At 42.2% G+C, this 19,732-nt stretch overlaps 1 protein-coding gene across 1 annotated transcript in view; it reads left to right on the forward strand.

Annotated features, from left to right (window-relative positions):
- ARHGEF4 (Rho guanine nucleotide exchange factor 4) overlaps positions 1-19,732 on the forward strand; it is a 169,875-nt gene that overhangs the window by 35,455 nt on the left and 114,688 nt on the right. Inside the window, exon 2 of the mRNA XM_056499206.1 lies at positions 12,932-17,176. Within this exon, the coding sequence (XP_056355181.1) occupies positions 12,932-17,176 (4,245 nt within the window). The remainder of the gene's footprint in view (positions 1-12,931; positions 17,177-19,732) is intronic.

The following is a 19,732-nucleotide window of genomic DNA, read 5'->3' on the forward strand; positions in this document are numbered from 1 at the left end:
ATTATAGTTAAAGAAGAGAACAAAAAGCCCAGTCGATGCTCTTTTCAAACAAGATCATCTCTGGGCTGCACAGAAGAAAGCTGCAATATTTCCTCTGTAAAAGACTAAGAGGAAATACAGTTTGTGAATGGTTTGAAGACATTTCTCCCAGTGCTTCTTACTTTGTCCTTGCTGAATTCTGCCAGGGCCTGAACAGACAAACTGCATCCCCTCACAGCTGCCCTGCCTTCCCTAAGGCAATTATTTGTGATTAGCTGCCACAATGTAATTAAATGTTTACATTGTCCTGAACAATTGAATGTTGTACCTCTAATGCCTGCTATTAGTGCTCTTCCTGACAGGTAATGAAAGCATTATCGAGGCTAAAAATGTCTGGTACTCTTTGTGTATTCAGCATTGAAGCAGTGAAAAGGCTGAGTGAAGGGAAATGAGCTGTAGTGAGAAGTACTCTGACCTGAGGCAGTGCCAGCGGGATCTTCAAAGACTTGAAAATGTATGATTTGCATCTTTTTGTTTCCTTTCAAATGTCACTCGATCTTTGTGGTTAAGAGCAAAACTGAGCTCTGTTTTGTTAACCAAAGTTTACAGCTTTTTGGATGTTCCTGCAGGTCTGTGTGCCATTTTTCTTGAACTGACCCTAAGAGAGTATGAAATGAGACACAACTTATGAAAGATTTTTTTTTCTGATCTTGTGATGGTTTTAAGCCAGTGCTGTGCCAAGCAAAATCACTAGGTAGGAGAATATAGTTATCAGTTTCCTGATTCTGTGGTGCTGAAAGCTGGATTTTGCCTTTAAAGGCATATTTTTCTGATCTGATAAGCTTGCAGATCTTTCTGTGCATTCAGGCTGGCACTGGCTAGGTGAAGAATTGTGGTGTGGATTGAGTGACTGGATCTTGCTCACATCTCACTCTGCATTCCTTGGCATGTGAAATAATTTATAATATCTGGGGAGATACACAGGGCAGTTTGGGGGCCTGGGAACAGCCAAGGAATTAATGACTTGATATAACCATACTCACTCTGCTCATGATCTTGCTGCCCTGGATATTCTTCTGCAAGGCCTTTTTCTCCTTTCTGCATGTTGCCAAGTGGGAGAAATTGTGTATAACAATTTATTAGGACTTCTCTCACACCCTCCAGCTGTCTCTCTAACCTTACAATGTGGGAGGCCAGGTTTTTCCCACTGAAACAATGAATGATATGCTCTTGTACTTAACACTTCCAGGGGCAGCAGTTTCTGCTATTTCCATTTCAAAAAAACTAATTCCTGCTTCATTGATAAAGTGTAGGGAAGCTAAAATGAACACTTGCTGCAATCCCAGACTCTCACTTGGTGGTACATAGGTATGACTGGCCAAAGAGCAGTTCCTCCCTCCTGAGGAACTAAATGACATAATCTGTGTTTCTGCTGAGGGATATGAAATGCTGTCAGTGGAAGAATCTCTACCATAATATACTTTTTCTGTGACCCAGAGGCACAGCTTGGAGTGTAGGGCAGATGTGCCTAGGTGGATTGTGCCAAAGGACTTAGGATATGGACAATTTCTGTCCCTTTGGATTCTTTTTTAATCATACTGCAGTTTTACAGCCTTGAAATAAACAGCTTAAATTATGAGAACTGGGTGGGATGTGCCATTTTGCACAGTGAGGTTTTCTCTTGGCTTAGCAACAGGAGCTCAGTCTTTTCTCATGTCACCTTTTCTAGTCCTCTGCTCTCATCAGTGGACATTCCTGGGACTTTTCTGAGCTCTGCACCTAATACATGCATGTGGGCTGCTTGTAAACCTGGATTGCTGCAGGAGCTCCTTGCTCATCGCTGCTCCTCCATGTCACATCTGTTACAATAGTGTATCCGTCCCTGGCCTGTGTATTGTGGTAAAATAGATTAATAAGCACGTACAAGGCACTAATTACTGAATTAGAAGGTTACAAGGAGCCAAAAATCTTCTCACCTGTCCTACCACTGGAGATCAGCTCTCCCTGAGTCATTCCTCTCAGGTATGTCTAATCTGTGCTTAAACACAGAAAGTGATGGTTCCATGCTATCCTCTAGGCAACCTGTCCCAGTTTTTCATTATCCATACTGGTGGTGGTTTATTCATTTTGTTTAACTTCAGTCTTATCTGCTTCAATTCAAGTCCATTAAATCTTGTTTTATCTGTCATACACTTGGAGAGAAGATTGCTGCCTTGTATCAGCAGTTAAAGATTGTTTTCACACTGTACTCTCTCTCTCTCTGGGATGCACAATCTTTCCCCATGATTCATCCTAAATAACCCTAGTTCTTATTTTGACTATTGCCACTTGCTCCACATATCCTGATGTAGGATACACATCAAGCTGTCTGGAAGGTTCTAGCTAAGACCTCATCTGTGCCAAGCTCTGGTTCCCATGCCCCTGTAACTACTGTAGCTATTTTTTAGAACTGCACTGTTGGAAGTGTCAGAAAACCCCTGGAAACTGTTTACACAAATGAAACAGGAGTCTTGTGGCAAAAGCACAGCTGGTAGTTACACTAGAGTCTCTATATCCAATCTAAAAAAAAAAATCAAGGGACATCACATGAAGTCATCACTGTGATAAAAGTTTTCTGAGAAAAGGCAGGGTCTTGGAGAGAAAAGGGGGTATTTTGGTCACAGATTAATACAACTCTTGTGGATTTTGAAAAACAAGGCCAGGCTTATGTGACCTCAGTTCATCTCATGAGTCAGGAGTTTTCATTCCCCTGCTCCTCATCACTTAATCTGGTATTACAGTGCAGCTCAGAGGTCTGGGGAAGGAACAGAGAAGGAACAGAGGTGAAATCAGGTACCCAGGATCAAAGGAGAAGTAAGGCATGAAGCTGGACACTGAGCAGCTGCATCAGAAAAAGGCACATGAGGCACTCCCCAAGCCCCAGCAGCGTTGCTAGCTAAGTTTTCCTTGAAAGTTTTTATTTTATGTAAGCTGGCATGTTATTTGATCTCTTCTGTTTTGAAAACCTCATCAAGAAGATTTCTCAACCACTCTGGAGACAGGAGGAAGGGAGTGAGCAGAGACTGTTGGCACTGGAATATCTCATGTCACCCAGCTACGCTAAACTCAAATAAGGTGTGAGGATGCAAAATTGTGCTGGATTCAATTCACTTGCTGAACTCATGAGCAGGACCTAGCCCGTGCTTGTCCCATGTCTGAAAACAATCCTTCTTCCCATGTTCCTCATTTTTCTGCTGGCTCCAGATCTCATGTTGTCAGTTTTTAGGAGGTACTTTTGGCTGCAAAGCCTGTCCTCTAAGTTTCTGTTTGTGTAACACTTGCAAGAGCCCAGAGCCCAAATGCAGGGCAAATGTGTAAGAAACAACTGCTGAAGGTCAGTAGGGGCAGCTGAGGAGGGGAAGCCTTATGTGTTTTATGCACATGGAGTGATACAGACCAGGAGTCAACCTGAAGATGAAGCATATGACAAGAAAAGGAGGAAAAAGTCTTGTCTGACTATCAAAACCCAGCCTGACTCTGTTAGCAAAGCTCTTACTTAAAGCTATCAAGAACATGCAGTAATGACATGTATCTTAAATGAGACATATGAAAAAATAATGCTTTTGTTATTAATAGCTCATTATAGGGGTGCATATTTCACTGAGTGTTACTTGGAACCCTGCTAAAATCACCTCAACAATGCAAAATATGATACTATACTTTTCTTCCCTATTTGTTCTTTCTTCCTATTTAATTTTTCCCATTGATGCCCATCTCTCTGCTGCCCCCACTCTGACATCATGCCTCCTTAAAATGCCATAGGAAAGAGACTACAATTGTCTTAGGGGCAGGTCTGTGCTGGCAATATAGCTGATGCATATATACACAGCTTTTAGTCATGTCTCCTTCCTCACTGTCCTTGAGGTTTTCTCCTCTGTTTACATAGTATTCTGTGTGGGGAGATCTCAAAACTTCAGAGAGCTATCAGACCCAACAGAGAAACTAAAATATAAAATTAATGAGCAGGGACTGAGGTGGTTGAATGTCTGGCTCTGCTGCAGGTTCTCTGGTATGACTAGGGCGAGTCATTTACCCTGAACCAGTTAATGAACACAGCACTTCCTCCTCTCCCCATTTCCCTCCCTCTGTCTTACATAATTAAACACCATGGGGCAGATACTCTCACCATGTTTATCCAGCACTATTGGGTCATGGGCCTTGCAGCATCTAGGAACTCAGCAGAATGTGCCAGAAGGGTGTTTGGGATAATCATATTGCAGCAGGACTGATAAAAAAGACCAGCATGACAGAAACATTAGTTCAAAAGCAAACATAATGAAGACAGAGCTGCAGTGGCTGAGTGTGTTGGGCAATTCATGGTGATGCTCCCACTGATGACAGGAGGAAGGCATGAAAGGTAGGATTTGGTATCAATCACTGCCTTGCACTTCCTGGGCTTCATGTAGGCCCTTTCCTTCAGAGTCCTCTTTTAATCAACACTCTAAATTATAATTTTGCAGTTGAAATCTTGTCTAAACAAAGAAAGACTAGTTCTAAAAGTGGTCTGAGTGGTTAGAGTGGTTGTAAGATAAACAAGCCATAAACCTCATGACCTTCAGCTTCCAATTTCACTGCAGTCCCATGCTGATCACTGAACTGATGATAACTGAGGAACTATCAATGGATGTCTTGTGGCTACACCTATATGCACATATACACTTGGGATTTCTTGAGTCACTCTTTATCTTTAGTGGAGTCTTTTTTTTTCCCCAATAGCTTTATTTATTTAGAGGAGTTTGCCCTGCCTTTTAAATATTTGCTGTCTTTGTACTCCTTCAATTCAGTATTCCTTCTATAATTCCTCAACAGCACTCTGAAAAAAACCCAAAAAATAATTGAGTTTGGAAAAGGTAAATATGTCTGCTCTAAAGTGTAGTCACAAAAATGAAGTGCAGCAGAGTTCTGGTGGAGGGACACACTTGCTGCCTGGTCTTCTAGAGCAGAAATCTCCACTTCTTTCACCAGCAATCCGTAGGGTTCCCCCTCAGCTAAGGGGTGGAGCCTTTAAACACTCTGGAGGGAAGCTAACCATGGATGTTGTGCTCATTTATTGCAGAGTAGCAGGCCAGAATGAACTTTTCAAGAATATACAGACTTCCACTGCCTGACAGATGTCAGTACCCAAAGCTCCTTAAATCCAAGAGCACAGGAGTTCAGCATGGGCCCTGTCTTTGCAGGAGGATTCACACAGTTCCCAGGCAGGACATTGTGCACAGCTGAGTGGTGCTTCTGCCACACAGCTTCAGCCTCCTGTCAGTGCAGAAAGGCAATGGTAAAACTCACAGACATAGATGTACATTTGCTCTGTGACTCTGGGGCAGGACCTTCCCTGAGGCAGGTGTATTAGATTTCCTTTTGTGAAAAAGTGTTTACACTGAGACTCAGTCCCCCATTTCATGGGAGCAGCCATGTTATCTGCTCACTGTTATCTTTATCTTCTACATGAACTTCTGATTGTCTTTTGCTGGGCCAGTACTGAACTTTTCCCCATTAAAATAAAATAGAGAAGGGGCATGAGGGAGGAGGAATGTTGACCTGGTTTTATAAGGCAAGCAAAATATATCCCAGTTTTTCTGAAAAGATAACCAGCTATCTAACAATGTAACTTTCCCTGTGTTGAAGGCAGAAGCACAATGAAGCAATAAGCAGTATCTTCCCCTGAGATTTGCCAGCAGAGGGAGTGTTGCAGTGCAATGGTTGCAGATTGTGTCCAAGAGCAGGGAAACTGCTGGAGTCTGAATTTCAGCTGCTCGTGTTTCAAATTTTATTTGACATATTATATTGCCATATTGACCAAAAAATAATCTTTTTATATTTTAGAACAGCAACAATATTAATTATTGATACACTCTAAACTTTACATTTCAAGAGTGAAACTTGGCTAAAATGTAGGATTTCATTTGGTACAGATCAGTTGTCAGTTTGTGAAAATAAACCTACAAATATTTTCATGATAGTTACATCTCATATTGCTGCACTGATGAAAAAAAAACCAGAATTTCTGATGCAAACTGCAGCTTGTAAAGCTTAGTGGAAGAAATAACCCAGAGGTACAAGACACAGAGAGCCAGGAACCAGTGTTGTACAATCATTTTGTACAAATAACCTATCTTGCACACTTATCTTCTGCTTAACACAGGAAAGCCTCCTCACCTCTTCCTCTGCTGGGCAGTGCTACCTGGCTGGAGCTGGAGCTGAGGGATTTGCTGATGAGGCACTGCAGTGCAGCCTGTGTTTATTAAAGGCAGTGTGTATCTGTGCAAAGTGCTCTGGCCAGGCACTTCTGCACCTCTAGATGGCTCCCAGATCCCACACTCTGGGATCCCCACACCTGGGCCAGCATCTCTGCTGAGCCCTGTGTGGCAGCAGGGGGGTCGGTGTCAAAGGGGAGATACAATTTTGAGCAGAATTGGAGAAGCTGTGGAGTGGAGCAGACCCAGTGCCCGTGGTATTTGTCTGTTCCTGCAGTCCTGCATTGGTGAAGTGTCCTACAACAAGACCATGATGGGGGCCCAGGTGACCCCTGGGGCCAGGTTAATCAGGGCTCTGAGTAGAAACAGAGCATTCAAGCTGGTGGTGAGTGGGGGGAACACACTGAAGTTTTGGGAGTTATGGGCTGTTAGGATGTTCAGATATTTCACTGATTCTGTGCCTTGTTTTGCCTTTGGTTCCAGCTCCTCCCTCCTGCCTTCACCTGGCACCACCACCTCGAGTGATGGTGGCTGCCAGAGCCTTGCTCACCTAGTCCTGCTGATTTTGGGCTTGCTTAACCATTTGGAGGCTTTCCAGTGAAGGCACTAAATATCACTAGAGCAGGACATGCAGTGAATATGCATGTGTTGTTTCCTTATGCCAGGAGTCATTAGCATAGTGCAAGTTCTCACAAATCAACACAACTGGCTTTGAGAGATTTTCAAGTGAAAATTAACTGCACCTTTTGGGAACAATGAAATATCCATCTTTTGTGGAAAAGGGAGATATGTTGTTTTAGTGGTTTCATATATGAGTGATTCTGTATACAAAAATGTTGCCACTTTAGATTGAGAGCCCGGCAAACAGTGCTACTGCTGTGGATAGATGATTAACAAAACATCTGTGTCACCAAACTGCTTAGTGCCAAAATTACTTTTGGATGCCTATACATATCTGCACTGGAGCAAGAACCTCCTGGGAAATGGCTTTTCTCATCCATCTGTGAATTTTGTTTCCTCTTGTGCAGTTAAGATGCAAATTTTTGTATCCTGCATCAAAAACTGAATATATTTTGCAAGGAAAATGTCATCATTCAGTGGTTATAGAGCACTTTCCCCAGTACCTGCAGAGGGTTTCATTTCTGGTGCCTGTCAGAGTGCCTGTTGAATTGCCATTTATGCACAGAGCAGAATCAGTCTGAAGGTTCAGAACTTCTGCTGACAATAGCATCCCTGCTCAGCAGTCCTCATCAAGGCACAGTGCTGCATCTGCTCTTCTTCATGCTGGTTTGCTCTTTATAAACATCTGTAGTACCTGTAATATCCACCTAAATGGCAGGCAGCTCAGAAAAAAATCTGCTGACTCAAAAATTCTGTGGACTAAAAAAATTCTGCTGACTATGAAATAAAAATCCTGTCAGAAGTTAATGTCTTTCAATCTACTTCTAATTAAGTGTAACAAGGTTTGTTTTTACAAGGCAGTAGTAAATAAAGGCTATTTTCAAAAGAGCTTGGGTATCTGGATTTGATCAGGAAGATAACTTGAAGTCTCAGGGACCTTCTGTGGTTATTTGTCATGATGTTTTCAGTATAGTTTCTAATTTGAATCTCTGCTGGGTTGTTTTTTCCAGCCACATTTGATCAGGGCAGAGGGGTTTGGGGTGGGCTGCAGCTACTGCACTGTACCCTGCTCTGTCACCTTGAGCCTGAAGTCCTTCCCCAGAGGCAGATTTTTGAGGGGTGGTTGTGTCATTGTTAATTTAAGAACCTTCCTCAAGTTCTGTGCTCCTGTGTTATGTGAACCCTGAAAAACACAATACTGGGCATGTGGGAGGGCTCTCCCAAAGAATTTTGTTTTCTCTTCACAGAATAAATCTTTACACACAAATTCATTTGCCACACAAAGTTCCTCTGAGGTAGGCTTGTATCTCTTTATATCATGTATAATCCAACTCCTGACTGGCATCCAATTTGCTTTAAGGATTTCTAGACAAGCTTTGCATTTACTCAAGTGTGGACAAGTGTAGGTGAGTTGAGACCATTAATTCTGGGTCTGTATCTCTTCCCCAAATATGTGTAAAGAGCTTTTTTTTAAAGCTCTGTGGTGACTGGTTCCTTGGGCTCCATCATTGGCAGGAGCCACTTCTGACCTCTGTGACAAAACCTCGTGTGAAGGGAACACTTTTTGTGCCATGTTTCCTTTAAATCCAAGGACGTGGTTTAGTTCATGAAAAGCCATTTCTTTGGCTGTTCTTCTGGAAAGGCTTGGTCATCTTAGATCTCTTGAGGTCTTTCCAGCCTGGCAAACATCCAAGAAGCATTCTAGAAGTAACATTACCTTGGGCAGCCTTTGCCAGCCCAGCTGGAGGGACCAAGGCCCTGAGGCCAGACTCATCCTTCTCTCTCCAAGACTGACCCTTTCAGAACAAAGGTGTATCAAAGCCACAAAAAGGAGAAACTGGGTATTTCTGTTTCTGTCCTGGTACTGAACATACCATTGTTCTTCCCTCTGTGCTCTCAGCTCAGGATATCCATAATGACAACAACTCTTCCATGACCATGATTTTTCAAACCCCAAGGCCACCTAAGTCCCTACACAGTTGTAGAAAAATCTCAGTTTTTCACAGCTCTCATTACACAGAGGCTGAATGAGTTCCATGCTACCATGTTTGAATATTAACTGTTCAGCTGTCATTAAAAGTTCAGAATTTGATACTGAGTCAGGATCCCTGGGAAGCCAAGGAGGAGTCCCAAAGACTCAGTCATTTAATAATTCCATTCAGCTCATTTTTCAGACACACAGGACACAAACCAGTACAGGTGACCCTAGACAACATTACAGCTGAAACCTGAAGCAGCTGTGTTAGCAATCTTATATTGCAGTGAAGGGGATACTTGCATTCACTAGTTTTGTCTATCTTTCTTTCCTTCCCTGCTTTTTAAGTGGCAGAATTCAGAGCACACAGCATTCTGCAGGATGAGACCTCCTGTAAATGATTCCCTCATCCCTGCCCTGGGAATTGCACATTTCCTTTCCCTGATGGGCAGGCACTGAGCACAGGGGACAGCTGGCTTGTTCTCACCTGTTAATGGCAACTGCATTTTAGTCTCATCCCATTGTAGATCAAAGACATTGGGCTGTGCCTTTCAGTCAAACAAGGTGTGAACAAAGATTTATAAAATGTGTATTGATAGCAACTCAAGAGTTGTTACCATCACCTGTGGAGAAAACAATTGTCTGCATCCTTTGAAATATCAACTGAAAATGCTTTCATATTGTCTTGACTTCAGGGAAAACTGTTCTGATGTTCATTGAGCTGGAAATGTGATAACTAGAGTCAGGTCCAAGTTAGTGGGAAAGCTAGTCAGACCTGCTTCAGGAACTTTCATCCAGAGTAAAGCAAAAGCCATCTAAATGGTTAGATTCTTTTTGTGGTTGTGAAATTTAAGGATAAAATCCTTCACTGAAAGACTGGCTGAAGTAATATGATTGTCTGTTTAACCTCTCCTGCCAAGTGTCAGGCAGAGAAAATTAGGGAGACACAGTATCTGAGAAACTCACTATTGCTGCAATATAATATTGTGTGAAAAAATTATTCAAATATCAAATCTGATTTAGAGAAAAATGATACCTGACTTTCCCACCAAATGAAAAATGTTCAGAGTTCAGGAGTGACTTAGCCCATAGGAGCAAATGTCACATATGAGGGCAACCTGGATGGGAGGTATTTTATTCTGTGGAGATAAAGGTCTTCAGTTCACACATCAAAGTCACAAGGTTTATTTTTCTGCTGACTTTAGTTTGAGATGACTATATATGGCTACAGATCAGTAACTTCAATTTCATCCTATTTTCTTGGCACATTTCAGAGTTGGTAAGAGAGATGCAAGAGAAAAGCAGTCAGGGGAGTTTTGCTGTGTTTTGTGTATTGTTTGTGAAGTCTAAAGCCTTATTTTGGTACTTATTTTTCACATTTATTCCAGGCTCTTGTCTTCCAAATGTTTATCTGTTCTGAGATTGAAGAGATGTGTAAACAAGCAACCCTATCTGTGGGTGCTGAGGGTTTTCTCAAGAATTCTTCCCAGGAAAGAGCCATAATTTGTCTTTTGAAATTCTCAGAGTAATCTCAAGGAAATTAAAAGCACAAGGGCTGCTATCTAATGGGCAGCACTGCTGAGAATCATTGCTGCACAAATACTCAGTTCTCAAGCCTGTGATAGTGTTGGGAGAACAGGTCAAGGTCAGAGCCCATTATAAACCTTCCCTTCTGCTCTGTTTGAGTCCTTTAGACTCAATTTCTACAGAAAAAAAACCCATTAAAACACCATGAGATGTAGTCCCAGAAACCCTAACAAAAATACACACACTACAAGTTGGGAGAAAACTAAACCACATGTGACAGAGCACATGGTCAGAGCAAAGTCTGTGCCTCCCACAGACACTGAGAGACCTGCAGAAGGCACAGAATGCAGCTCATTGTCCTGTTAGGATTTCTTCTCTTGGCATTAGGGGAAGTTCAGTGAGCTCATGAACATCAGATTTACCACAGGTGAGCTCTAAGCCTTCCTCTTAGGCAGAGGACTTGGTTAGATTTGGTGGAAACAAATTTCCACAAGCTGTCTCTCCTCAGAGGAGCTGCATCCCTGCATCTGGTAAGCTTGGCCTGCCAGGCTCATCCTGGCACTGGTTCTCATCCTCAGCACCACTGGGGCTTGTGTTCAGTCCTGGCCCAGGGCAAGACTGGTGGTTGGCAGTAATTGCTGCCCTTCTTACCTAGAAGTTGTGTCCTTATTTGCCACAAGTTGTGGAAGCAGTTGTGTGGCCTCTGCTTCTGCTTTAAATGCATAATTTTGTATAACACCCATTAAAAATAATGAATTTGGGAAGGGTCACAGCATGAATATCCTAAGTTTGGATTTATGGGTGGAACATAAGAGATTTCTGCCCTAATTCTTTTTTGCAATATAATTCATAATTATCCTTGTAGACAGTTGGGCATGTTCATTACTTTGCTCCTATTTGCCTGAATAGTTTTTATCTTAGTTTCTTGCCATCTGTAAGTTTGTGTTCAGCAGTGCTGGGGAGGCAGAGCTGGCAGTGCTGAGCAGCTGCTGCTGTGCTGCTGTGAGAGCCAGCTGCTCACACTGAAATGTGCTCTGTGCTGGCCACTCCTAATGGGATTTGCCATTATTGGGGGACCTCAATCACGTGTGTCACTGACTGCTCACAGTAAAGGACACATTGCTCTGCTGCTCATGTGGCTCCTGCTGCCACTGCACTGCAACCTGATCAGGTTCAGAAGTGATTTTTGGACTTGTTTTGAAGTACTGAATTCTCCCCCTTGCCTCCTCCATTCAATTTGCATTTTCCTTCTTCTGCCAAGAGAAATTACCAGTCTTCTTCTTGAGAAATTCTCATTTGTAAATAACTCTTGTGTCTTTCCTTTTCCAATTTACATGCTATATTTTGGAGTCTAAAATCAGAAACCCTGTGACATGTCCTTTGATGTGATTTGCAGTTTGTCTTCTCATATGAGGACTCACACTTCCTCTGTGACAAAGTACAGAATTTGAATATGATGTGCAACTCAGGCTAAAGGGTCTTGTGTTCTAGTTTGATGGATGCCATTCACTTGTGGTGTTTTTTGGCTTTTGTTTGGTTTGGTTTGCTTTGCTTTGCCTTTTTTATTTCTTTTCTTTTCAGGAAAATCTTTCATTATTTGTTTTCTCAGTTTTCAGATTTTAAAATATGCTGATCATTCTTGTGAGGACTGTCACCAAAACCTGAGTAAAGAGGGATCCAGCATTAGGGTTAAAGGCTGCCATTTATATTTATGTGGCATCTCATTCTACATATGAACAGACTGAAGCTGAAATCAGCCAAGTATCTCAGCTGGGTGCATCTGTAGAACTTCTGACAATAGCTGAACCTGAAGCTGACAGACAGCTAGTACTATTTTTACCTCAGGAAAATTTGAAGTCACTTTGCTGTGACTTCATTTTCTGCTTCAAAGTTGAGAAATGTCCAGACTTCTGTTGAAGAAAAGAAGACTGAGGCTCTCCCAGGGTTAGCTGTCTGTGACAAAAACATTTCCTAGTACTGACAGTATGGTTTTAATCCTTCTGCTCAGAGCCAATTATTTGGATGTGCTCTGATGACTGACCCATGTAGTGCTCCTGGGATAAACTTTCTGGAAAATGAGATTTAAGACCTTTTTCACCTTTGGTCCAAGTTTTGGTATGGGTAATATCTGGATACTCAAGTGCAGTTATTCTGCCACATTTCTATAATGCAGACACTAATAATTACTTCCCAGGTTTTTCACATGAACCTCAGATTTGAAGATGTGTTCATTGGAGTTTCTAGATCTACTGGCAAGGGATGATTTCCATTGGATGGATTTGAATGTGGAAAGTGTTTTGGTAATGGACTATGAAAGATATGGCCAATGTTTCTATGCATCAACAAGAATAAAATTTTGGCCCCTACATAGTTATATATGAAAATGAAAAAAAGGTTAATTAAGAAACATTAATAAAAAAAAATTCAATAAATAGAAAGACCTTAGGACCATCAAGAAATAAGACATCAAGTATAACTTTCAAAGACATCAGTATTATTGAATTAATTGTGTTCTGGAGTCCCTTTTCTAATAATAATTCATGTTACCCTGCTGCTGTGGGGTATCATTGCTCAATAATTCTTTTTTGTTTATTCACAGACCCCAGAGCCAGCTGAAAACTACATCAGTGAAGGAGAGTTTGAAGAGGATCTGAATTCTACCCCAAGCACAACCGAGCTGGAGGTACGTGGATCCAGCCAAGAAACAGATGAAGATTATTTTGAAACCGTGTCACATCAGAGTGGATCTTTGTCAGATGTGAAAACTGAGCCTTATGAGAGTGCATCAGACACAGAATCCCTTTCCAGCGACATCACTGGGAATGCTTGCTCAGATTCAAACTGCCTGTTTACTGAAAAAAACTCTCTATGCTGTAATCTTCCCAAAGAAAAGGCAGAAACCTTCCATGGACTGAAGTGCTCCAGGCAACCAGAGTTCACCCAGCACCTACAGCTAGAATTGTCCTCCAAAATAAAAGAAGCACCAAGCAAAACTGAATTTTGCCTACAGTTTGTAGAGTTAGAGGGTGAAGAATTTCGTGATGAAGAGCTAAGGTTATCTAGTGATATTTCCACAACAGAGAGGCAAGGCTATGAAGAGAGCATTTTATCACAGACCAAGAGACAGTCTGTGACAGCACTGCAGAGTCAGGCAGAGTTAGAAAGTGAAGTGCAGTCCTGTACCAACTCAGTGCTTACAGAAAACAATGCTCCAAGACTGAGGGAACATCCTGCAGTATTTAGCATTGCTTGTTTCAAAGCAAACTCAGAAAGCTGTTTGATTTTCCCTGAGGTACAGCAGTTTTCCTTCAGGTCAGATGCAGCACCGAGCTATAGTTTGCCTAATCTTTATTTTGAAACAAATGGACCCAGCTGTAAAAGTGACACTGAGACATCTGACTGTAAGTGTGAATTAGAGTCTATGTCCAGTATAAAATGCAGCAGGAGGAATTCAGCTGACAGTGAGGACACCACAGGTAAAAGGAGAAAACATGGAAGTACAGAGACCATGTTGGCATCAGATTCACTCTTCCACCAGATCTGCTTCAACCCAAAATCTTGGCTACCACACACAAGGTCAGAGATTGCAGAAAGTAAAACATGGCACAGTGTGCCTGACAATATCAGTGCTCAAAGTGAGACAGAATGTGTGGGGAGCTGTATTCACCCAACAGACAAATTTAGATGGTCATGTTCCAGAGTAAATCTTCAAGAGCTGGATTTTGAATACACCTGGAAAAACTTTGGAAGGGTAACTGTAAACCCTGAAAAGGCTATAGAAATAGAAGGCCAATTTGGCATAAAAATTGGATCTCTTCTTGATACTGACACAGACTCAAAGGTTTCTCAACCTGCAGCCTCTCCCCAGGGCATTGATTGTTATTTGCACTCTAAATCAGAGACATGTGGCCTTAGCCCAGAGCCAGCTGGTACTTGTGCTGACAGCTTAACATGGAATGATGCTTCTGAGGGAAGTCCAAACCCAAAGGAGACATCCTCTTCCCTGGATTGTGATCCCGTGATCATAAACACCAAGGAACTTATGCAAAGCAATGAGTACAAAGCTGAAAGAGATCTGGAAGCAAGCAGATTCCTATGTAATACTGATGTTGGATTGGACACTAGTGACACTAAAAACCCTGCAGCTTCTCAAGCAAGTGTTCCTGCTGTTGTGGAAAGCAGAGACTGTGATTGTTCTTTAAGCTGTGTTTCCAATAGTGGAATACAGCACAAACATTTGAAGGAGAATGGCCTTGAATCTGAACTGTCAGATACGGAGATTGTGGGAGGAGAAAGATGGGCAGATGATTCTTCTAATCTTGGCTTTGGTTGGAAAATCCTGGAAACTGCAACACAAGCAGATGGCAGTGACAGAGGGGCAGAGCGTGGAGAGTCCGTGCAGCAAAATACAAGTTGCAAAACTGGTGCCTTAAGGAGCCACTCAGAACTAGGAACAAGTGAACATCCTACTCATAAAGGAGAGAATGAGGAGGGTGTCTTTGCTGTTGAAAGGACTTCCATATCAGATTATATAAGGCAGGAAGGGGATTTAAAGACTATTCCAGAATTAAAGCCTGCCCTAATTATAGTCTCTGTAGAGGAGAGAGGATTACAGTCTGAAACACTGAATGATAACCTTCCTACTGAAGTGGTAGCTGGGACATTGGGAAATGTAGTGAGCAAGGATTTGATGTCTCTTCATACTATCAGTGAAGCTCATGGTGAGCCAGAGAGAGTTCTGAGTGAAAGCTGTCACTGTGAAGAACGAATTCTGGCCACCCATCCCATTCCTGGCACTGCAGAGGTACTCTCTGGTAGGGATACAGCTGAAGTAAAACCAGAAATTTCAGAACAGAAAAGAGAGAAAACAGAAGCAGTTTCATCCTTTGGGTTCACCTGTAGTAATTCTGCAGTAGCAAGTGCAAAAGTGGAATTCAGGAATGTTGCTGTACCACTAGGCAGTGATACAATTATTGCAGAAAGTCAGACAGACTCATGTGAAAAATCACTTATAAAATCCCCCAGTGGAAGCAGTGTGAAGGTCTCTGAGGAAGAGCCCTGCAAAACAGGGACACTGGTGACTGGTGCAGTGACACTGGAAATGAGCAGGAGAGTAAGAAGTTTGTGTCAGGGAGATGGTGCTGGTGTCAGCCTTCAAGGGCCCAGCATTGTCTCTGGACAAGCAGTAGGCAGGCAAGGGAAGGAAAGCTGTAGTGGCTCAAAGGAAGAAACAGGTGTTTGTGAAGAACCCTCTCCTAGGGGAGGAAAGGAGGGCTCTCCTGCAGAAGACACCTCTAGCCCCAGCAAAGCCAGTGCACTCAGTCTGGATGTGTCTGATGTCTTTGATGAGTCTCTGAGCAGGGAGCCCCACAGCACCTTCACGCTGGGCCTGGATAATGTGAGTACCTGCAGCACTAACAGCGAGGAGCTGGATGAGAACTCATCCCACACCCTGGGCAGTAACAGCAGTCTCCATAAAGCTGCACAAAAGCCTACAAAGAATGAGAATAATGGGAAAGCTTCCAGGTTTTTAGTATTCTCAAAAATGGCATCTTCCAGAAAAACTAAGCCTGCCTCATTGGAAAATCAGGGAAGCAGCAGTATCTTTAGCAGCAAGGCAAAGATAGAAGAACTGGATATTGCAAAAGATGATGAAGACACAGCAAGTTTGCTGTCTTTCAGAAGCTGTTCATCTGGCTTAGTGTTCCACAGGAAGGAAAGCTACACCTCTGAGTACTCTGATGATGATGACTTATTTTATGAGAGACCTGCAGGATTATTTAACAGGTTGAGCCTGAGGAAGGCCTCTGGCTCTGGTCGGATACTGATGGAAGATGCAGATCGACAGGTTTCAGGTTCTTCTGAAAACAATGACAGTGAACTTGTGGAGCATGCATGGATTAGAAAATCATTCCCTGAAAATGAGCACAAAAGAAACAAAAACCACGAAGGTAAGAAGTTCAGGACAAGGTTGGCCTTGGCGCACAAATCTCTCTCAAGCTTATTTGAGTCCAAATGTCCAGAAAAGGAAAACACTGAGCAAAGCTCAAAAGCATCAGCAAAAAGTGAAAAGGAGAAAGCCAAACTTCGCCAGAGTGCTTGGAAAGCTTTTCTAAAAAGCAAGGAGGCAGATGGACTAAAAAGGCCTGTCTTAGTAAATTTATCATCCCCACAGGAGAGTCTCAATGCAACCAGTGGCCACCTGTTAACACCAGGAGAGAGACAGCCTAGTTCCAATGGACACACCTTTTTAAAAACAGAAACAGATAATGGCTCCTCAACAGACTCCAGCTACTTTGAGAGCTCTGTGGAGCCTGTTGATGTCTCTTCACCCACACATATGTGGAGAAGGCGAATACAGTCCCATAACTTGGGTATCAGATACTCACAGAGTTCAGATTGTGATGAGCAGCAGGAGGTTCTGAGCAACAGTTTAAATACTTCTCTAGAGGAATACTGGATGAAATCTCCATTTAGCCCCACTGACTTGCAGCTGCCATTTAGTCAGTCAAGTCCATCATGCCCCCAGCTCTCAAATTCTGATGGCAAAGACATGCCTTGTAGGCCCATGAGTCCCAAACCCCAGAGTCCACGATCCACTTCCCAGCACAAGAACTTCCGCTATCCTGGGCGGGTGTACGCCTCTTCCATGATCTCTCTTGGGAACAGCTCTGGAGTGGAGAGCAATCTGGAGGCTGCTCCTGAGAGACCAAAGACACTGAAACCCAGAGGAAGTCTCTTACACTCGTTGGATGACTTCCAGAAGGATGACAGTGGCATCAGCAGTCAATCCCAGATCAGCTTAAATACAGCTTCTTCCGTTGGTGACATGCTCAGAGATGAGGTGAGTTCCTGCCAGGGGATGGTTTGATTTGCAGTCTTTTGCTTTGCTATGGTTTAGGAATTCCAGTGAAACTCTTCATTGGTTAGATGAGTGCATAAACATTCCTCTCAGTTCAAGATAGGTAGCACCACTCATTGTTTCTGCTCAAGAATATATGAACTGGTGTGCTTCTAAAGGGAGGATTTGCTACAAAAACTCAAAGGAATGGAGCAATCACAACACCATTAGAGATTGTACAGACATCACCCTGCATTCATCTCTAGTTTTTAGCTGGGTTTTACCCCTCTTGAGGCAGAATTGAGCCTTGTAATTGGTATATAGTAAATAAGTTTCTCACTTTGAAAGGCAACAAATACATCAATTCCTATGGCTAGCAATCACTTTTTAAGAAGTAAAATCACTTTCTTCAGACAATGAGTATCAGTCTTTTGCAGTCACTCTAACTACTTTTTGGGCTATAAGTCCTTTTCTGCCTTTTCTACAACAGACAAAAAACCCCCACCAAGCTGCAGACTTGGGGTCTCCTTTTCATGTCATATTTTGTTCTAATGCAGGTAACATATTAAATCCTTGGCATAGGCTGAACCTCATGGAACAGATTGGATCTTCAGTAGGGATTTCATGATTGGCTGAGACCTCTAAAAGCAGAGACTTCCTCCATCAGTAGGTTTTTAATCCCAGAGGGGATTTCCCAAGTTGTAGTAAGTGGCTGGGAGATAAGAAATCTCTTTCAGTGGCTCAGCACAACCCCCAGAGTGACAGAGACTGAGCTGTAACTGAGGTCCCAGAACATGCCTTGGCCATGCTACTTTTCCAGTATTGTTGCTGATGAGTTTTGACATTAAGAAATTGGAGAATAAATTTTTGAGCAGATTGTCAAAATGTTGCACTTGAGAGAGTGCATGAACTTTTGCATACCAAAAGCAAAGAATTTTCAGAGGGTTCATGAATCTGGAACTTCTTGATCAATTCACAACAGCTGAGAGCTGCCTGTGTTCAACTCATATGAACCTCTCAGCTTTTGCTGCTATTGCTTTTTGCCTCTCACATCTCAGCTTATGTTAAACCTTTAAGATTCCCTCCAAGATTGTCTTATCCTATCCTTTCTCCATACTTTTTTACAGAAACTCCCTATTTTTTGTGCATAAACAAACAAATATAGGCAGAACCATGGCTTTACCTAGCCAAGTCTTGATAAGTCTCCATTGCTGAAGGTTTCACTGCTGCTCTGGGAAACATATTCCTTGAGAAAATTTTTTTCCAAAGGCCCAACAAGAACTTTCCAAGCTGCAGTTTCTGGCCACTGTCATGTGGTGTTGTCTGGCACCACTGAGCAGAGCTTGGATCCATCACAGTGCCTTTAGTGCCCTCTTAACAGCTTAAAAAAACCCAACTCTCTCAACCTCTCCTCACATATTCCCAAATGAAAGTGTTCTGGTTGATTGGCTTGGGGGTTTTCTCTAAAACTGTCTGGAATCCAAAGAAGTGTTTGAGTGGCAGTTTGAGAAGTGAGGGCTGTAGTATCAGAATTCCAGAGGGGAAAAGGGAAGAGAATTAGCTTTATTCCCTTCTGTGCTTAGCTTTACTTGAAAATCTTTTGTTTCATGGGCATCAGCTTAACCTTCAAACTTAATACTGGACACTGCATTCCAAACAGGAGGCTAGGAAAAATGCAGCCTAGGAAAAAGCAAGAGACTTGGGCTGTATACACTGTCAACAGATGAAGCCTCTCAGAGGATGAATAAAATCATTGACCTGTAAATTACAGCTCAAAAGAACATCTAGAAAATAGTGTAGAGATGAGGCATGTGTAAAGCCTTGAAAAGGCAAGCCCACATGCTATAATGTAACCACTAGGAGCAAATAAATAATTACTTAAATTGATTGCTAGATTAAATTATTAAAAAAAAAACATAAAAAATTAAAATGGTATCTAAGACATATAAAAACAGTTTAATTTTCCTGATTCTTCTGGAGGCTGCAGAATATGATATCTGAAATTGGACAAATGCAGCTGGAGCCTAGAAATTAATGCAAATGTCCCAGCTTTCAAACACAACATCTGATCTATTAAAATAGATAGTGCTTTGTTTATTTCAATTTTCAAGACATTGTGAAATGAAGTAGAATTGCACCCTGGATTTTTTAAGCAAACTGTATTTTCAGGCATCTCTGGAAATAGAACAGACATTGGGCAAAGTATATTTGCAGTGTTAAGTCTTTCCAAAATAATTATCATCTATATGCTAAGGATGGCCTTCCTTACATATGCTGCTGCCTAAAGAGGTCATAAAATTCAGTTTATTGGTGAATTTGAAGAAAAGTCCTTTTCTGTTCCACATGAGTAAAGACATTAGTGCAAAACATGTCTGTAATAGTGAAGCTCTTGAGCTCATTTCCCATTGTGCCCTCCAGGATGGGGATTTGTGTTTATTCCCCAGCCCCAGGTATTTTTCCAGTTGTTTCAGCATTATCTCTGTTAGTTCTGTGCCAAACTGCACTGGATCAGCTCTCCCTGGACACCTCTGGCTACCACTCAGGTAAGTGACTCACCTG

The sequence above is a fragment of the Oenanthe melanoleuca genome, chromosome 9 (genome assembly GCF_029582105.1).
Source record: "Oenanthe melanoleuca isolate GR-GAL-2019-014 chromosome 9, OMel1.0, whole genome shotgun sequence".
Taxonomy (NCBI): domain Eukaryota; kingdom Metazoa; phylum Chordata; class Aves; order Passeriformes; family Muscicapidae; genus Oenanthe; species Oenanthe melanoleuca.